This window comes from Mytilus galloprovincialis, chromosome 6 (assembly GCF_965363235.1).
Source record: "Mytilus galloprovincialis chromosome 6, xbMytGall1.hap1.1, whole genome shotgun sequence".
NCBI lineage: Eukaryota > Metazoa > Mollusca > Bivalvia > Mytilida > Mytilidae > Mytilus > Mytilus galloprovincialis.
In genome coordinates this window covers 100,763,085-100,781,472 of record NC_134843.1, presented here as the reverse complement: position 1 = coordinate 100,781,472, position 18,388 = coordinate 100,763,085, and the positions used below count along the sequence as shown (strand labels likewise).

The following is an 18,388-nucleotide window of genomic DNA, read 5'->3' as shown; positions in this document are numbered from 1 at the left end:
AGTTTCGTCCGCACACACTTACACTCTTCTTCTGTTCTCTCTTCGTCCGTCCTCGTCGTCGGTTATCTCTGTATCCGTCTCCGTAATTTCATACAATACGAGTTACATAACTCATTAAATCCCCCGCACTGCAAAAGTCTAAAAGTCTGAAAATACCATTTTTTGTCTGAGTTTGCATTATCTTTAAAAATTCTTAACATGGTATTAATTTGTCTAATAAGGTTCTTGATTTGTTTTCATAAACAAGTGTTTGACAAGATTGTCTTAAAATTTATCGACACTTCCTGTATATATCATCGGATAAGAGTCTTGTTGAGTCTTGATCAATTATTGGCTGTCTTAAATTTGTCTCGATCAGTCTTGACATATTCTTGACATTCCTAATATTGTCTGAGTATGTCTTGACACATTCTTGACAGTCTTAAAGCTGTCTGAACATATCTCGACACATTCTTGACAGTCTTAAAGATGTCTTGACACTATCTCAACAGTATAAATTTAGACTGAAATATTTATAGACACATTCTGCACTGTTTATGAATTTCTATTGCTGTTTTTTTTAATATCGGTAAACTAAACTTTGAATAATCAAGAATTAATTTTGTATGGTACATGTAAGATACATGTAAGAATGTGACAACGTGTCTCCTTTGGATCCTTCAATTCACCTTGTGCGTGTGGCTGAAAAGAGGGCTTTCGTTTGTGTCCAAGAATGTGTTCCCAACTTTATTCAAAAACTTATTCACAACTAAAAACTTCTATATAAATCATTGATGGGACCCTTTATAAAGACAGTTTTCTATTATTCCAGGAGTTATTAGATAATTTTTGTTTATCGTTGGGAAATTATTCAAATTTTATGATACAATATTTCACTTCATAATGTTAATTCCATTTTCATTCATTTTTTTTTAAAAATGATGATGATTTTTATTTTCATCTATCAACAAACTTTTTAAATGTACTGGCTTTGTCTGTCAAGTAGAATGGCTGATTACAGGTAAATCAGCAATTATCCAAATGACAGTTGTTTGTACCCTAGGGTGTGGAATACCTTAATTTTATTGAAAATACCCTGTCCACGTGTAATACTTAATATATTTTGTAACAGATGACATGACACAAATTTTCTTCTGTAAATAAAGAAGAATTAGAATTAGTATACAATAATACTTAGCTATTTATAATGAAACCACATTTTGGTACAATAGTTTTTAGCATACTAACATTGAATATTATGCATATAGAATGAAATACAGTTTGGTTGTTATAATCATTAAGCATAAGATTTGTAAATCAATATTTTCACATTTAAATTGTTTTATCTTTCAACATACCTACATTTTTATTGTTTATACTTTAGATTTCATAGCCATTTTTGAACGGGAATAAATATTTACATACCCAAATTTTCGATTATTTTACATGCCAAACTGTTTTTGTTTGTTGAAAAAGTATATCATATAAAGAGAAATGAAGATAAAGTTCTATCATGTATATTGGTCATGATTTGTTAAACTCTGAATTGTCAAGTAAATTTAAGACATAATTCAAAATGTTCAGAAGCCATACTGAGAAAAAATAAGAATGTCGAGATTCTGTTGAGAAATTTCAAGACAGTTTAAGAGTGTCAAGGATTTGTCAAGAAATTTAAAGACCATGTGTAGAGGGGTCAATCCTTTTTAAAAGACGAAGGGATGCTCATGCAGATTTTTAAGAAACATCATTTTGATAAAAAAAAAAAAAAAAAAAAAAAAACACACACTATCAGCATCAGAGCTTTTTTCCTATATTTAAACTATATTTCCTATATATCACATTCAATCGTAGAACAAATATGCAACATGTTGGGGAAGCTAAAGTGTTGAGGTAAACATTGGCGGCATATAAGGCGAGTTAGTTTCTGCCAGTGGTCAGTTAACAGGGATATTACGGAGAGCATGAAACTGATATTGGTCAAAAGTTTTTCAAAGTAAAATCACAAAAGTACTGAATTCCTAGGAAAATATAAAACGGAATGTCCTTTCAAAATCAAATATCAAATACATCAAACGAGTGACATTCCTAATTTGGTAAAGGTTTCAGTCTGATAATTTAGTGCTCCTTTGGCTTACATGGGGAAAAAACGATCATTGAAAGTAAAAAATAAAAAAATGCTAAATAGAAGAAAAAAATCATGTTCGTATCATGTTCTTACTACTGTTAAATTGTGTGTTCATCGATAGAAAAACGTGGGTCATGCCACGAAGAATAAAATGAAATGTAAACCTGATGTCAACGCTTGTTTTCTACTTTCTATTTGCTGTATTTACTAGGCCTCGCCACTTCCATTAACATGATGTCCTTCCACTTTCTCGGATTGATATCCCAAAAATATTTTTTAAATCTACATATATGTTTCAATTCAGCATTAACTTTTATCAAATAGAAAAAATATGAGTCCAGAAAAAAGTCATTAAAATGGACTATTTTATTTCCCTCAATGTTATGACATGCACCGCAAACTGGAGTTGTAATACAAGACTGGTACCTACAGGCATTTTCTTATGTAGAAAATTGTGGATTAAACCTGGTTTTATAGCTAGCTCAACCTCTCACTTGTATGACAGTTGCATCAAATTCCTTTATATTGACAACTATGTGTGAACAAAGCAAACACGGACATAATCGATGAAAATGTAAAAATAGGGGTGAACAGTAAAATAAAAAAATTACTAAACTCCGAGGAAAATTCAAAATCAAATGACAAAACACATCAAACGAATGGACAACAACTGTCATATTCCTGACTTTGTAATGGCATTTTTAAATGTAGAAAATGGTGAATTGAACTTGGTTTTATAGCGCTAAACCTCTCACTTGTACGACAGTCTCATCAAATTCCTTTATATTTACACAATGCGTGAACAAAACAGACATAATAAATATATTAGTCAAAATATGGGTACAGCAGTCATCACTGTGTTTTTAAACAAAAATTTTAACAAAAAAGCACACAAGCATCTATCAAATGTAAACTCATTCATTGCTTTGTGTGTCTGACGTCAAAAAAATTTCATATAGGAAGAAATTTTGTTATTCAATGTTTATACGAAACAATTTTGTAATTTCACATGGGGAATGTTGGCATACAGGGTTAAAAAATCAAATGTATGTTAGAACTAATTTCAGAAATAAACCGAGATTTAATATTGTCCAGAAGTTCTTTGGAATTTCTAAGAATCCAGAAATGGTTAATACCACTACGCGATTAAAATAATTTTGTCGTTTGTCGTTCAAAGTATTTTCTAATTTTTAATAGAACTATAACATAATAGCATATAATAGAACCATGACATAATTACGGGATCTTTTAAAGTACAGAGTCACGATATAAGAACCAAAGAAACACAGTAAGTTGCATATACAAAACGCACCGTTAAAAAAGATAGTACAAACACATTGACGGTATGTATAAGTGCCGAGCCGCGTCAAATGAATATCACAGAAACAATCCAAACAGTAATATTAATAATAGAACAAAGGCAAATAAAAGAAAAATATAACACGTTGTTTAGACGATGAACAACGTCAGTACGCAGATTATCATCAAGGTCTTGGTACCTTCCGATGAACTTTTTTAGAAAAAGACGGGACGTTCTTTGACATACCCCTGGTTCATGAACTTTCTGCTCAGACACTGGTGACGTTTTACAAAGACTGAGTAGGAGCTGCAAAATCATGAATTGAATAAGTTGGGAAATGTATATCCCATATGCAAGTGAAGTTGGTGTATTGCTACTGAGGTGGGGAGAATTTATAATTTCATAATTAAAATCGTCTCGTTTGACATAGATTCTGGTACTGAGATGACTATGTATAATGTCTAACTCGAGATATAAGTCTAAGGAGATGGTGGAGGAAGCCGTGTATGTTGTTTCTTTAATTTCTAGTTCCGGGGGATATATCAATTTAACCCAATCAAAAAAGTTCGGATTGTTTATGGAAAGATCATCATCAAAAATGTCTGAACGTGAAATTGAATAATCTGGCTTCTTTGATCTTCTTGATTTTAACAAGTATCTGAAGGAATTCCGATTCATATGAAAATAAAAAGAGGTCGGCAAGGAGAGGCACACAGTTCGTTCCCATAGGAATGACGACCATTTGTTGAAAAATTTTACCTCAAAATGCAACAAATATATTGTCGATAAGAAACCCCAACATACTGATCAACAAGCAGTCAACAATGTGTTATGATCTTACTAGTAATCACTATTATAACAAACAAGTATGTAACAAAAAAGCGCAAAATGGCATATAGGCAAAGTATGTATTAGCAAAAAGTGAAAGACAGGAATACAAAAATTCACAAGAGCACAATAACATAATGACGTGATGTATTAGTACAGAGCCATGTCATATGTATAAAAGAAACACAAAAAGGCATATAGACTATTAAAGTGCATTAGCAAAAATAAAAGACAAGAATACAAGAACTATTTGAACAATGACACAATGAGGCGTAAACAAGTACTGAATCACGTCTAATGAATATCACAAATAAAAACCCAGACTAAACAGTAAAGTAATATTTACAAGACAAAGAAAAGAATAATATATCAGGTTCATTAACTTTCAGCTCAGACACTATTGACGTTTTTCAAAGTCTTATTATGAGCTGAAAGCTCTTGACGACAAAAGAAGTTAGGAAACGTATATCCCATATGCAGGTGAAGTTGGTATATTGCTACTGAGGTGGGGGAGGGGGTATAATTTCAAAATAAAAAAATTAAGATGGTGGAAATGATAATTTCAAAAATTGAAATCGTCTCGTTTGTCATAGATTCTGGTACTGAGATGACTGCTATTTTTTCAATATTGATGTTTTGGAGGAGGAATAAATTCCTACGAAATGTAAGACCCCTGCACTGAAGCCTGGGTTACTGGTTACAAGTGATGGTAGGGACTCTTTCCGTGGTTTTTTTTCATTAACATCCTCTGGGGCAACTGTCCCTAACTTTCTTATACAAAAACTTTTCCGAACAAGTCTTTCAGCCCTTGCCAAAGCCTCGTTCTTGTCTGTGATAGTGATGGTACGATTTTGTAGGTCAGCGTGTGCGTGCCCAGATGATCTCAAATGACGACATACAGGGATGTCCGGCTTCAGTAGAGGACTCTTACAGATTTGGGATTAAATCAATCGACCAAAACTTACCTGTAATATTGAGCTATGTTACGCAATGAATCATAATTGTTAATATTTCTGACACTGACGAAGGCTATCTGCTAAGCCGAGTGTGAACATATCCGTCAACACGATTTTATAACATCATCTTTGTACATTACAATCTAAAATTATTACCTTTTTGCAAATCTTTAAAACTTATTTAATTATCATTCCTCATTTAGGGGCATTATGTTTTTCGGTCTGTTTGTCCGTCCGTTCGTTCCTCCATTCGTCTGTTCGACTAGTCGTCCGTCCGTCTGTCCTGCTTCGGGTTAAAGTTTTTGGTCAAAGTGGTTTGAATCAACTTGAAACTTAGTACATATGTTACCTATGATATGATCTTTTTAATTTTGAATGAATGCCAAATTAGAGTTTTTACCCCCATTTCATGGTCCACGGAACATAGAAAAGTTTAGTAAAATTGGAACATCCGTGTCATTTGGACACATTATTGTTTCCATATCTGCGCAGTATCGTCTTTTCGTCAAAATCCGGTACAGATTAAATTTGCTGGTTGGTCTTTTTTTTATAGACTTCTATATTTAAGGTGTATAAAACAACGCCAATATTATAAAATGAAACATAAACGTTAATATTTTGATTAACAGATACCCTTCACCTATATGATTATTTTATAAAATGGTGGATAATAACATTTAATGTATCCTTTTTTTAATATTGGAGTTGTTTTGTACACTTTTAGTGCCATTTTTGTTTACTGTTGTTTGATTGTTTTTCTTTATTGTTTTTCTTTTGCTATGGCATTGGTATTGTCGAATAATGAGTGAATATTTCTTTTAATACATTTATTCTACTTGTTAAGATGCCACCGAAGCAGTGGCACAGTCTAGAGAAATGCAATCTATGAAACTTGTGTGAAATATAATTACAATCATCCAATGAAAATGCAGTGTTCAAATTGAAAAATTAATTATTGGGTATAATTCATTAAATGAAATCTAAGTACATGTAAATGGTAATAACACTATTTTAATTGCGTCTGATGCCTCAATGAATGCAATAAAAGTATTTCCCAATCGACTTCTTAGTATCTAACAATGACATCTTACACAACAAAATCCTGTTCAAGCATTTAGATAAGAACCTGGTACTGGGATAGTTTTATGGGAATGGAAAAATGTTGGCTTGTGAATAGTAGTATTATTTCATTCATTCGGTGTTTCATAAATAGAACTGTGTACTAAACCATTTCTTATCTAGTTAAATTTACTGTTGTAGGCGGACCATTAATCCATTGCAGGTCACATATGGGGATACCATTTCTGTTAAACAACACCATATATATGTATATATAGTACACAATTTTGTTTAATAGTATAACGAAATCAGAAATCAATGTTTTAATTAGATTAATCTGAAGCACGCCTCTGGCTGAGGGATTTTCTCACTGTATTGAAGACCCATTGGTGTTCTTCGTCTGTTTTCTGCTCTTTAGGTGGGCTTTTGTCTATTTGACACATTCCTCATTTCCATTCTCAATTATATATATATATTTTAAAAAATTAGAGGCAAACTTTAAACGGTTTTCTTGCCTTTGATTTCTATCTGCCGGTAAAAAGTTTAAAGTTTAAATGATAGCAAGTTCTGTGAATTCATGCAGAAGGAAAAAAAATGATTTTAGATCTAACCAAATAAACTCATCATAGATACCAGGAATCAAATTTATATTTACGCCACACGGGCGTTTTGTCTACATAAGACTCATCAGTGACGCTCGAATCAAATAATGTTTAAAAGGCCAAATAAAGTACGAAGTTAAAGACAAACGTAAAATTATCAAATTGTAAAATTATGTCTGCTGCTCTTCTATGATTTCCTTGAACCTGAAGCAGGCTTTTATTAATGCTTCCTTTTGTTACCTCTTTATACAATTGTCTTCCTGAAAGATAAGACTTTAGTTTCCAAAAAGACGGAGATCACGCGTCCTTTGACCTCACCTTTCTACTATATCAGGCCTTGTTATAGATTAGACTTCCATATTTCATTTTCGAAGGATGGTACGCAGACTTGCGAGCATCCTTATTCTTGTCTCCGCCATTACGGCGGAGATTCTTTCGAAAAGACAAAATACAGGAGGTAAGTTGGTATTATTACCGTAGTCTTAAAAAAATATATTTTGGGGGTCAACGAATTTGGAAAACAGTAAAGTAATTATCATTCGATCTTTCAATATTTAAAAAAAATACAAAACATTGACTAGTGTTTATCATGAAGCAATATTTAAATTGACACGGTATCCTTTCAATTCCATAGTTAAGTTGTGTTCATTTGTCATAGTTTTAAAATGAATACAAAGCGATGTGGTGAATACTTCAGTGAGACTCCATCTCAACAACTTAAACAACCAAGAGACATCTATAGGTCAACAAACAGTATTCTCAATTGGAATGCAGACATTGGATATTTGTCATTTCGGGGCTTTTAAAGCTGACTATGCGGTATTGGCTTGTGTAATTGTTGAAGGCCTTATGGTGCCTAATGATTATTTCTTAGTTTTTAGTCTCTTGTGAAGAGTTGTCTTATTGGCAATCAACTATATCTTCTTTTATAAATATATACAGAGAGATCGACTTAAGATCTAACATTGATAATAATTCTTTTTTCAATTCTTTCTTCAATTTTACGACTGACGTGTCGTCCTCATGTAATTCATACGCTTTTCAAACAGAGAAAAAAGACAGAACATTGAATCTAAAATGAAATCTTTTTTTATTCAAGAAAATTTCTTCGACGATTAATACTTTTCCCTATCTTTGTTTTAATTATCAAGAATATAACATGTATTATCACAATATAATTCAATACGTAAGGAATAGCCTATCTGTGTATGAGAACTACACATATGTTCCAATGATTAACACAAAATTTCTGCCTAATCTGCTATTTGACAGTAATTTTGTCCAATATCGACACTGATCAAAGGTTGAATTAGACTGCCATTGGCCGGTATCACTTACTGGATAGTTGACTTTCTATCTCTGCGGGTATCCACTCAGTATCTGCCATTGGCCGGTATCACTGGATAGTTGACTTTCTATCTCTGTGGGTATCCACTTAGTATCTGCCATTGGCCGGTATCACTTACTGGATAGTTGACTTTCTATCTCTGCGGGTATCCACTCAGTATCTATTGCTTCTATATTGCAATAATTTAAAAGACACATGTACGTGTATTAATTTTGTATATTAAGTAATTAAATTATCAGTCAGTGTTGACCATTAAGTTTTGATTGCTCAATTGCGTTCCAACTAATGCTCGTTGTATTAACTTAATAAATTGTTTAACTCCAGTACTCAAACATTTTAGCTTGATATAGGTTATTCAATTATCATGTAGACAACAACCAATATCTTACATTAATTTTCTGGACAAATTCATTGTGTATATTTTCATATAAACAGAATAAAAAGTAGTTCAAACTAGTGTAATACTGTGTTTGAGGCATTACTTTGGTTTATTTTGTACGTTTGCCAAAACAAATTGGAACATTTTTAAATAAAAATATCAGTGTTACACTAATGATCGGATTGACATGTTAATAGTTATGGTACCAGGATTATAATTTAGTACGGCAGACGCGCGTTTCGTCTACACAAGACTCATCAGTGACGCTCATATCAAAATATTTATAAAGCCAAACAAGTGTTAAGTGTTAGCATTTTATTAGCTGCATGCTAATTCAACAAAACATTATAAGACCTGATACTTTTAACAAAAATACAATATGATCCATGATCCTTCTAATTGAAGAAAAACATAACTGTTAAATGCTTTAGGATTAGAATTTAGTGTAGTCAACGCTCAACGGATCGGTAATCCTAATAATCCTAATAACGGGACAGTTAACGCGGGCAATACATCACGTCCGAAACCAGTCATTGTCACATTCGCAGACGAAAAGCAACGCATAGACGTCCTGAAGAACAAACGAAAATTAAAAGACATTGATGGGTACAAAAACATCTATATAGAAACAGACCGCTCGCGACAAGAAAGAATGCATGAAGCAAACATGAGACAAATAATTAAATCTATTCCAGCGCTCCAATTCAAGGGCGGACGTGTAACTCAGAAAACAAATTAACATTTAAGCCAGTCAAATAGTAACGATGCTAAATTAAACATAGCTAGTTGGAATTGTAATGGTTGGTATATGACACGACAAAATGATGATAGTCGAAATTTAAGGGAAAATATTTTAACGGCAATGAACTATGATATAGTTGGAATTTGCGAAAGTCATTTGAGAAATGATCAAAGTTTAATTCTAGAAGGTTTTAAATGGATTGGAAATAATAGAAAACTAATTTCAAACAAGGCATGGCGTGGAAGTGGGGGAATCGGATTTTTAGTAAAAAAACTCAGTTTATGACAATTTTGAAGTTGATATTCTAGATGATAGTAGAGATGACATCTTATGGATTTATTTAAAAGGGAAGCATGACCCAGATCTATGTATATATTTATGCGTGTGCTATTTACAACCCGAACGATCATGTAGAGGTAACATTGCACAGGAGTTTTATGACTATCTTCTTTCTCAAATGTACCTGTATAGTTCTGAGAATCCGATTTTTATATGCGGTGACTTTAATGGGCGAGTTGGAGGTCTTCAGGATTTTAATGACTCCCTAGATCATCTACCTTCACGCCAACCTATAGACGACACACGGAATGCATTTGGTGATTTCTTATTAGACTTTTTGAAGGACTCAAAATGTTGCATGTTAAATGGGCGTGGGGATCCCTCAAAGGACGATTTTACGTATGTTTCACCAATCGGGAAATCAGTAGTTGACTATATGATTGTTCCATACACAGTACTTCCGAATGTTTGTAACTTTGAAGTAAAACTGATTTCTTCCTTGTTAATTGATTATGACATCCAACTAGCAACGAACTCACGAATACCGGATCACTCAATATTAACTTGTACACTAAATATCTCGGAATATGAAAGAATCCGCAACGAAAGGCTTAATAGATGTGAAACTAGCTCTAAAGGTATGAAATATCAATCCACACGTAAATATAATGTTTCCGCAATACCACAAGGTTTATTCGCGAGTGAGCGATGCACAAGGTGTCTTGAACATGTGGTTGACTCAATACTTGATGTTCGTAACATTGGCGGAAGAATAAACACTATTTATGAAACCCTCATTGACGCTCTTCACAATGAAATGGACGACAACATGGACTACATAGACTTCACACCAAGCTCTAACAAACGCAAACTACGAAACGCAAAGCCATACTGGAACAACGAATTACGAGACTTATTAATAATTACGAACAAAGCAGAGAAAAACTATTTACATTTTAAAGGAGACAGGCGACTGAAAAACAATTTGAAAAACACATTTAAAGAAAAAAGGCGACAATTTGACAAACGTTTACGCCAGGAAGAACGGAAATATAAAGCTCAGAGACTTAATAATATTAAAACACTTAACCGTACTAATCCAAAAGAGTTCTGGCGGGAAGTAAATAAACTTGGTCCGGGAAAAGCTAGTACAAATATCGATAGCGTGATAATGGATGATGGAAGTGTCTCTAGTAACCCAAATGATATTTTGTCTAGATGGAAGTCGGAATATTCAAAACTCTTTTCCAGCGAGATCCAGCAAGCCGACTCTGGATTTATTGAGCAAATACAGCAACTAAACGAACAGTTAGAACATGAATATGAAGCTCTCAATCCTTCTACCGAAACAATTGATACGGATTTACAACTCATGAACGATCCGATCTCACTGGAAGAAACAAAACGTGCATTGCAAAGTTTAAAGAATGGCAAAGCAGTTGGAATCGACAACATCCCCAATGAAATTTTAAAAAGTAACAATTTGACTTCCATTCTTCATGAGTTATATAACGTTTGCTTCTTACATGGTGTAGTACCTGATATGTGGTGTCAAAGCATTATTTGTCCGATATTAAAGAACGGAAAGGATTATCGTGACCCGTTGGGATATAGAGGCATAAGTCTAATGTCAACTGTGGCTAAAGTTTTTAGTCAAATAATGAACGAAAGACTTGTAAGATATCTCGAGAACAACAATTTACTGAGCGAAGAACAAAATGGATTTAGGCGTCTAAGGTCATGTCTTGATCATATTTATTCTTTGTGCACAATTCTGCGAAATAGAAAACTGATGAATTTGGATACATTCTTATGTTTTGTCGACTTTAGTAAAGCGTTTGACTCGGTCAACCACACTATCTTGTGGAATAAACTTTTAAGTTCAGGAATATCTGGGAATATGTTCAAAACGATCAGATGTCTTTATTCAAAACTAAAAGTTGCTGTCCGATTATCGCCTGGTATACTCACGGAATGGTTCTCAATAGATTCTGGTGTTCGTCAAGGTGACAACCTCGCTCCGACACTTTTCGCTTTATTCATAGACAGCTTAGTGCCAGAGATTAACAGTCTATCTTATGGAGTTCCAATTGGAAATGATATGGTCAGTTGCTTACTGTATGCAGATGATATTGTGTTTATATCTGAAAGTGTTCATGGTTTACAAACTGAGCTGGAAGCTCTACATAAATGGACAAAGTTAAATTGTTTACATGTCAATATTGATAAAACGAAGATCATGCATATTCGGAAAGCTTCCGCCACTAGATGTGATTCAGAATTTATGCTTGGAAATACCCGGATTGATTTTGCAAATAAATACCGCTATCTAGGCTTAATGATATCCGAAGATATGGACTACGCTGTTTCTGTGAAAGAGCTCTCAACAGCAGCTAGTAGAGCGCTTGGATCACTTACCTCAAAATACATTCATATGGGTAATATGGACTTTGCTACATATACAAAGATATTCGAAAATACGGTTATCCCTGTAATGGACTATGCGTCAGGGGTGTGGGGATCAAAGCGTTTTGATGTACTTGAAAGACTCCAGTATAGAGCAATCCGAACGTTCTTGGGTGTTGGAAAAACCTCGCCGATTCCAGCAATAACAGGTGATATGGGATGGACTTCTATATTTGTAAACAATCAATGTAATATAGTTCGTTTATGGTGTAGACTTATGAAATTGTCTGATTTCAGGATCAGTCGTAAAGTATTCCTTTGGGATATCGACCTTTCCACACGCTACAAGAACACCTGGTTCAACAGTGTTAAAACAATATTGAACAATAGTGGTCTATCAGCCTTAATTAACTGTACAAACAACCACGATACGATCTCAACAAAATACGTAATTGAATCCGTTAAAACTAAACTGGTAGATACTTTTAAAAGTGAATGGATTATTAATGTTCAGAACATGCCAAAACTAAGAACATACAAGTTACTTAAGACCGAATTTTGTACTGAACCGTATGTTAAAAAGTTCTTGTCCAGAAAACAGCGATCGAGTATAGCTAGAATTCGATGCGGTACACTACCTTTAGAAGTCGAACGTGGTCGATATCGAAATATTCCAGCCGACCGGAGAATCTGTAAAGTGTGCAACTCCAATGTGACTGAAGATGAAATCCACTTTTTGTTTTTGTGTAACCGTTACTCTGTTAGAAGGAACGAACTCAGACGAGAACTCATCTCAGTTGACTTTGACTCCCCAGAAGAAACACTAAAAGAACTGTTAATCAGCAACCCGAAAACGTTGGCAAACTTTATCATAGACTGTTTAAGGATAAGACAAGATGTTATATAAACATTTTTACTTTAACAAAACTACACGACGTAAAAACTGTAAAACTTAATATTTTATATCAATTCAAATGTAGCTATACATGTATAATAATGTTTTAAAATGACAGTGCTTCGTAAGCCTATAAGGCTGGCTGAAAATAACAATGTTCATATCATATGTATTATATAATGGCAATTCAGGTTGCTCTTTAATAAATTATTTATTCATTCATTCATATAGATATACGAATATGTAGTATGATTGCCAATGAGGCAACTCTCCAGCCAAGTGACAATTTTAAAAATAAACCATTATAGGTCAAAGTACGGAGATTATGTCTTCAACGCGGAGCCTTGGCTCACGATGAACAGCAGGCTATAGAGAGCCCCACGGATCATTGAAACAAATGCTATACTAACATATGCACTGATCATAGTAGTATATTAAATTGTATGAACAGATCCTACTAACACAAAAAAGGTATACAAGCGCTGACAATGAAGACTGATGCAAAAAACATTAGCCCTCATACCAATAGTGCACGAAGACAAAAGTTATAATCCCAATAGTGCACAAAAGACATAAGCACTGTTCCTCCTAATGCACGAAAGACATAAGCCCCGATCCTACCAGTAACAAAAGACATGAACACTGTTCCTTCTAATGCACTAAAGACTTAAGCCCTGATCCCAAAAGTGCACAAAAGACATAAGCATTGTTCCTTCTAATGCACGAAATGCATAAGACCCGATCCTATAAGTGCTCAAAAGACATAATCACTGTTTCTGGACTTCTAACGCATAAAAGACCTAAGCCCTGATCCCAAAAGTGAACAAAATACATAAGCACTGTTCCTTCCAATGAACGAAAGACATAAGCCTCGATCCTACCAGTAACAAAAGACACAAGCACTGTTCTTTTTAATGCATTTAATACTCATTCTTTGATCCTAAATAGTGCACAAAGACATAAGCACTGTTCCTTCTAATGCACGAAAGAAATTAGCCCAGATCACACGAATACACAAAAAACATAAGCAGTGTTCCTTTTAATGCACGAATGACGTAAGCCCCGATCCTTAAAATTCGGAAGTTTATGTTATTTTATTTGATCTTTGTATTTATGTGTCTGGAGTAACTTAACCTTAATCAGGTACTGCAATCTCAGGACCAATAGTTTTGGTGGTTAATCATAAGATTAAAAGCATAAAACAAGTGGTATCCCCGAAACCCTTAGGTCAAAGAAATAAAATCAAGTTCATAGAAACTAAGATAAATATGTTGACAATATTTGCTGTTGAAAAGTGGATCTGCGACATGGCTTTTTATTAAAGCTTAAAAAATGTGCATTCGTAAATAGATATAGGAATATGTGGTATGAGTGCCAATGAGATAACACAATTTATAAAAGTTAACCATTATAGGCCAAAGTACGGTCTTCAACACGGAGCCTTGGCTCACTACGAACAGCAAGCTATCATGACAGGGCCCTAAATAATTACTAGTGTAAATCCATTCAAATGGGAAAAACAACGGTCTAATCTTTATTAAAAAAACAAGAAACGAGAAACACTTATGAACCACATCAGACAACTACTGAACATCATATTATTCCAACGGTTTCAATGATTCTGCCTGAATGGGCTTCATAATCAAAGCGAGATCGTACTTCCCAATTTGAGTTGTTAATATTGATGCACCTTAGCTTGCTACATAAATAACATCACCAAGCTTATCATGGTATTCCATTTTAAATCAAATATCTGTATTTGGAAATTGTACCATTGTGAATCTCTACATTTATGTAAGTTAAAATGGTTTAATCTTGACCGAATTAATGAAATGTGTGCATTTTCTTTTTAAAAGATAACAGTAAACATGGTAAAGATTAGTTATTGTCTTATCCTTCAACATTTGACATCATACGTTAACTGGTTCTACATGGATATAGATTCTAAAGCCAATGATATATAAACTTCATCTCATTCATATTGCACTGTTCATGCTTGGTGTTTTGACAAGACATTTAAGTCTGCCTTTAAATAAAGTTTTATATACTTATTACGATGCAATTTTAATTTATTTATTTGTTAAATATAATGACGATCGTGTGGGTGCGTCAGTAGGTGTGTGTTGTTTTGTGTTTTTTTTTTTGTTGGACTTTTCAATTTCAATACTTTATTTTTCACTGTTTACAATGTCCATATTTATATCTGCTTCTTATTTATTTGTCAGGATGTGATACAAAAGCAGACATAACTTTTATAGTTGACTCATCAGATGATGTGGGGAAAGCCAATTTTCAAAAACAGTTAGCCTTTTTAAAACAGACTGTGAACAATATGAAGATAGCACCGGACAAAACTCAAATAAGTGTTGTGACGTTTAGTTCTGGTGTTTATAACCAGTTCTTTTTAAATGCTTATGCATCAAAGGCGGATGTGCTTGCCGCCATTGACAGAATTCCTTATATTTCTGGTCGGACTCATACCTCCGATGCATTAACATACGTCACACATACCTCATTTAACCCAATACATGGAGCAAGAAGCAATGTTCCACACATCGGCGTTTTGATAACAGATGGACCTTCAACCGCCAAGGATTTGACAAAAATTCAAGGTCAAGTTGCCAAGGACAACAATATCATTATGTATGGCGTTGGAGTAGGTTCGGGGATAAATATGGACGAATTGTCATCAGTAAGCAGCAGTCCAAGCCACAGATATATGTTGACTGCAGAAAACTATGGGGCTTTGAATTCACTTTCAAGTTCATTATCGACGAAGTTATGCAATGGTAAGCTATAACACTATTCCTGACACAAGAAAGTTGTGAAACTGTATTACGATATCTTTTTCATCTTTTTTTTAAGTTTTGAGCCAATTATAAGCATTTATAATTTGATTTCAAATTCAAAAGTACGAAAAAAATATTAGAACCTTAAATTACACACAAAAAACAATGATATGAATAATTTTCGTAATGGTTGAAAGTATTTTTAAAAAGTAGACCTAAAATCTATCAATCAATCAATAAATCAATCAATCAAGATAGGTTTACAGTTATTTAAAGATGATTATGTGATTTTGCAACGAAGATTTGGATGTCTGAATAAAAATTCACATTTGTAAACATTTCAATAACTGCAAACAATGCATGTTGTTATGTTGTTCATTTATTGTTCAAACAATGGGACAAACGCCATCGTTTTTTATGCATTTCGCTCCTAAAAGATCACATAGAGTGACTTGGTTTTCTGATAGCGTTGATAATGCTAGTTTAATTTCAAATTTTAACCAGTATTGAGCTCTGTCATTATTGACAGTGATTACGTTATTACAAATAGTCTAAACAATTTATGCTGTTACCTTTTAGAGTTGCCATCCAATCCAAATCAACTGCCACCTCCAACATGTAAGTATGTCATGTGACACAAACGTCAAACACTGCGTTTAAACTTAAAACGTACTTGCCGAATATGCATGAAATAGATGCCACTGAACGTTTAGTAACCAATCAATAAAACCAATCTGAATATGGAAACTTTGAGATATATTCCGGACTTAAAATCTGTTTATGACAATAGCATATATCTTTACGTAGAAAAAAAGTACGAAGGAAACGGTACATCAAGTATTATTTGATGCATTTCAAAGTAAACTGTATTTTTGTAAATTAAATAATTAAATAAAATAGGAGGTGGAAAATACCATGAGCATATTTAAAATCATAATTCCAACATCTGATAAATAAAATACTCATCATAGCATGACTAATTACAATTAGTTTTCTAGTAGCAATTTAGTTTTTGTCAGATTTAAGTACTAAATATTGTTATCTATTTACATAAACTTTCTATGGGCTTTACTTTCAACGGTTTAAGAGGTCAAATTAAGCAGCAGATAAAGGCTTTTATTCTTTAGAACTTTTTGGGGAATTTATATTCCTTTTGTTTTCATTTTGAGTTGTTTTTGTACTTGAGTCTTTGTTAGTTGTTTTTGTACTTGAGTCTTTGTAAGTTGTTTTTGTACTTGAGTCTTTGTTAGTTGTTTTTGTACTTGAGTCTTTGTTAGTTGGGATAGCAAAGATAAACATGAAACAAATAGGTGTTAAAAACATTAAAATAATGGATAAGAAATACTGGACAGGAATTGGCGTCATAATTCCTCTTGACATTTTATTCTTATCACACTTATATATTACAACATTCTTTCACACCACAATTAAAATGTTTGTTTTTGCATATATTTTGTTTATCTTAAATGCATATACTGCCTATATGTTAATAATATTTTGTTTTTATCTGTTTGTGGTATTAACATAACAAAATTGAAATACAATTTTTACGAATATTTTTGTTTTATTATATTCTGAACAAATCGATCAGTTTTGCCGCGACTCTTTACGTTTTCTTTATATGATTATTAAACGTTTCCAATTAATTTCAAAGTTTCCGCTTTATTATTTTTGATATTGCACAATAGTTGTTAGTATAAATTTAGAGGCATTGTACAGTTGTAACTATTTTCTTTGAACAAAGCTACTGAAGAGTATACGATTGACCCAAAGAATTATTGAAATTATATCAAAAGTTATAAAGTACAATAAAAACAAAATCCATAAATATTTTTGTCGAAAATAAAAAAAAAAAAAATCACACTCTATTTCAGCATGCTTGAAAAAAGCCGATCTTGCCTTTCTAGTTGATTCCTCGTCGAGCGTTGGCTCAGGAAACTTTCAGAAACTAGAAAACTTTTTAAAAAATGCCGTCACAAAGCTTGACATCGGAAAAGATAAAGTGCACGTTGGATTAATGCAATACAGCAGTTATCCTTCCATGCAGTTTCCACTTAACATGTATACAAACAGAGGAGACACACTTAAAGCCATTGAAGGAATGCAATTCATGGGTGGTGATACTAATACAGGGGACGCAATACAGAACATGCGCCAACAAATGTTCTCTCAAACTGGTGGCGCAAGAAACAACGTTCCTCGCATCGCCATTGTAGTGACCGATGGTGGTTCTTCCAATAATGCCAAAACGACACAACAAGCCGATGGTGCCAGACGTGACCACATTGGTCTAATATCTGTAGGTGTTGGGTCAGCAGTCAACTCATATGAACTCCAGCTCATTGCTGATGATCAGACAAAGGTGGTCAAGGTCAATAGCTTTGACCAGTTAGAACAAGCAGTTGATCAAATTCTACAGAAAGCATGTACTGGTAAATATTGTTTGTCTTTTTTAGCAGCAAAGGTATATATGTTCGATATGTTTTTATGTATCATGTGTATATAATGGTTAAACACTTATCAATTTTGTTCTTTAAAATGTGTGCTTATACTTACTCTGTTACTCGCTGTTGAATAAGAATTATATTTTTTTTTCTTTTATGCCATTTAAATATGGCAATACTCTGATTTTTTTCCAAAAAGCCAAATGCGCCTTAAAAGATCTTAAAAGTATTAGGTATTAAAACATTTACTTAATGAT

General features: G+C 33.3%; 1 protein-coding gene across 2 annotated transcripts in view; it reads left to right on the top strand.

The window, feature by feature from the left end:
* Positions 1 to 7,187: 7,187 nt before the first annotated feature.
* LOC143080959 (uncharacterized) overlaps positions 7,188 to 18,388 on the top strand; it is a 134,159-nt gene continuing 122,958 nt past the window's right edge. For both annotated transcript variants that reach the window (XM_076257158.1, XM_076257159.1), the window contains exons 1-4: positions 7,188 to 7,306; positions 15,124 to 15,687; positions 16,267 to 16,305; positions 17,562 to 18,119. In XM_076257158.1, coding sequence (XP_076113273.1) covers positions 7,225 to 7,306; positions 15,124 to 15,687; positions 16,267 to 16,305; positions 17,562 to 18,119 — 1,243 coding nt within the window. In that variant the 5' untranslated portion in view covers positions 7,188 to 7,224. The remainder of the gene's footprint in view (positions 7,307 to 15,123; positions 15,688 to 16,266; positions 16,306 to 17,561; positions 18,120 to 18,388) is intronic.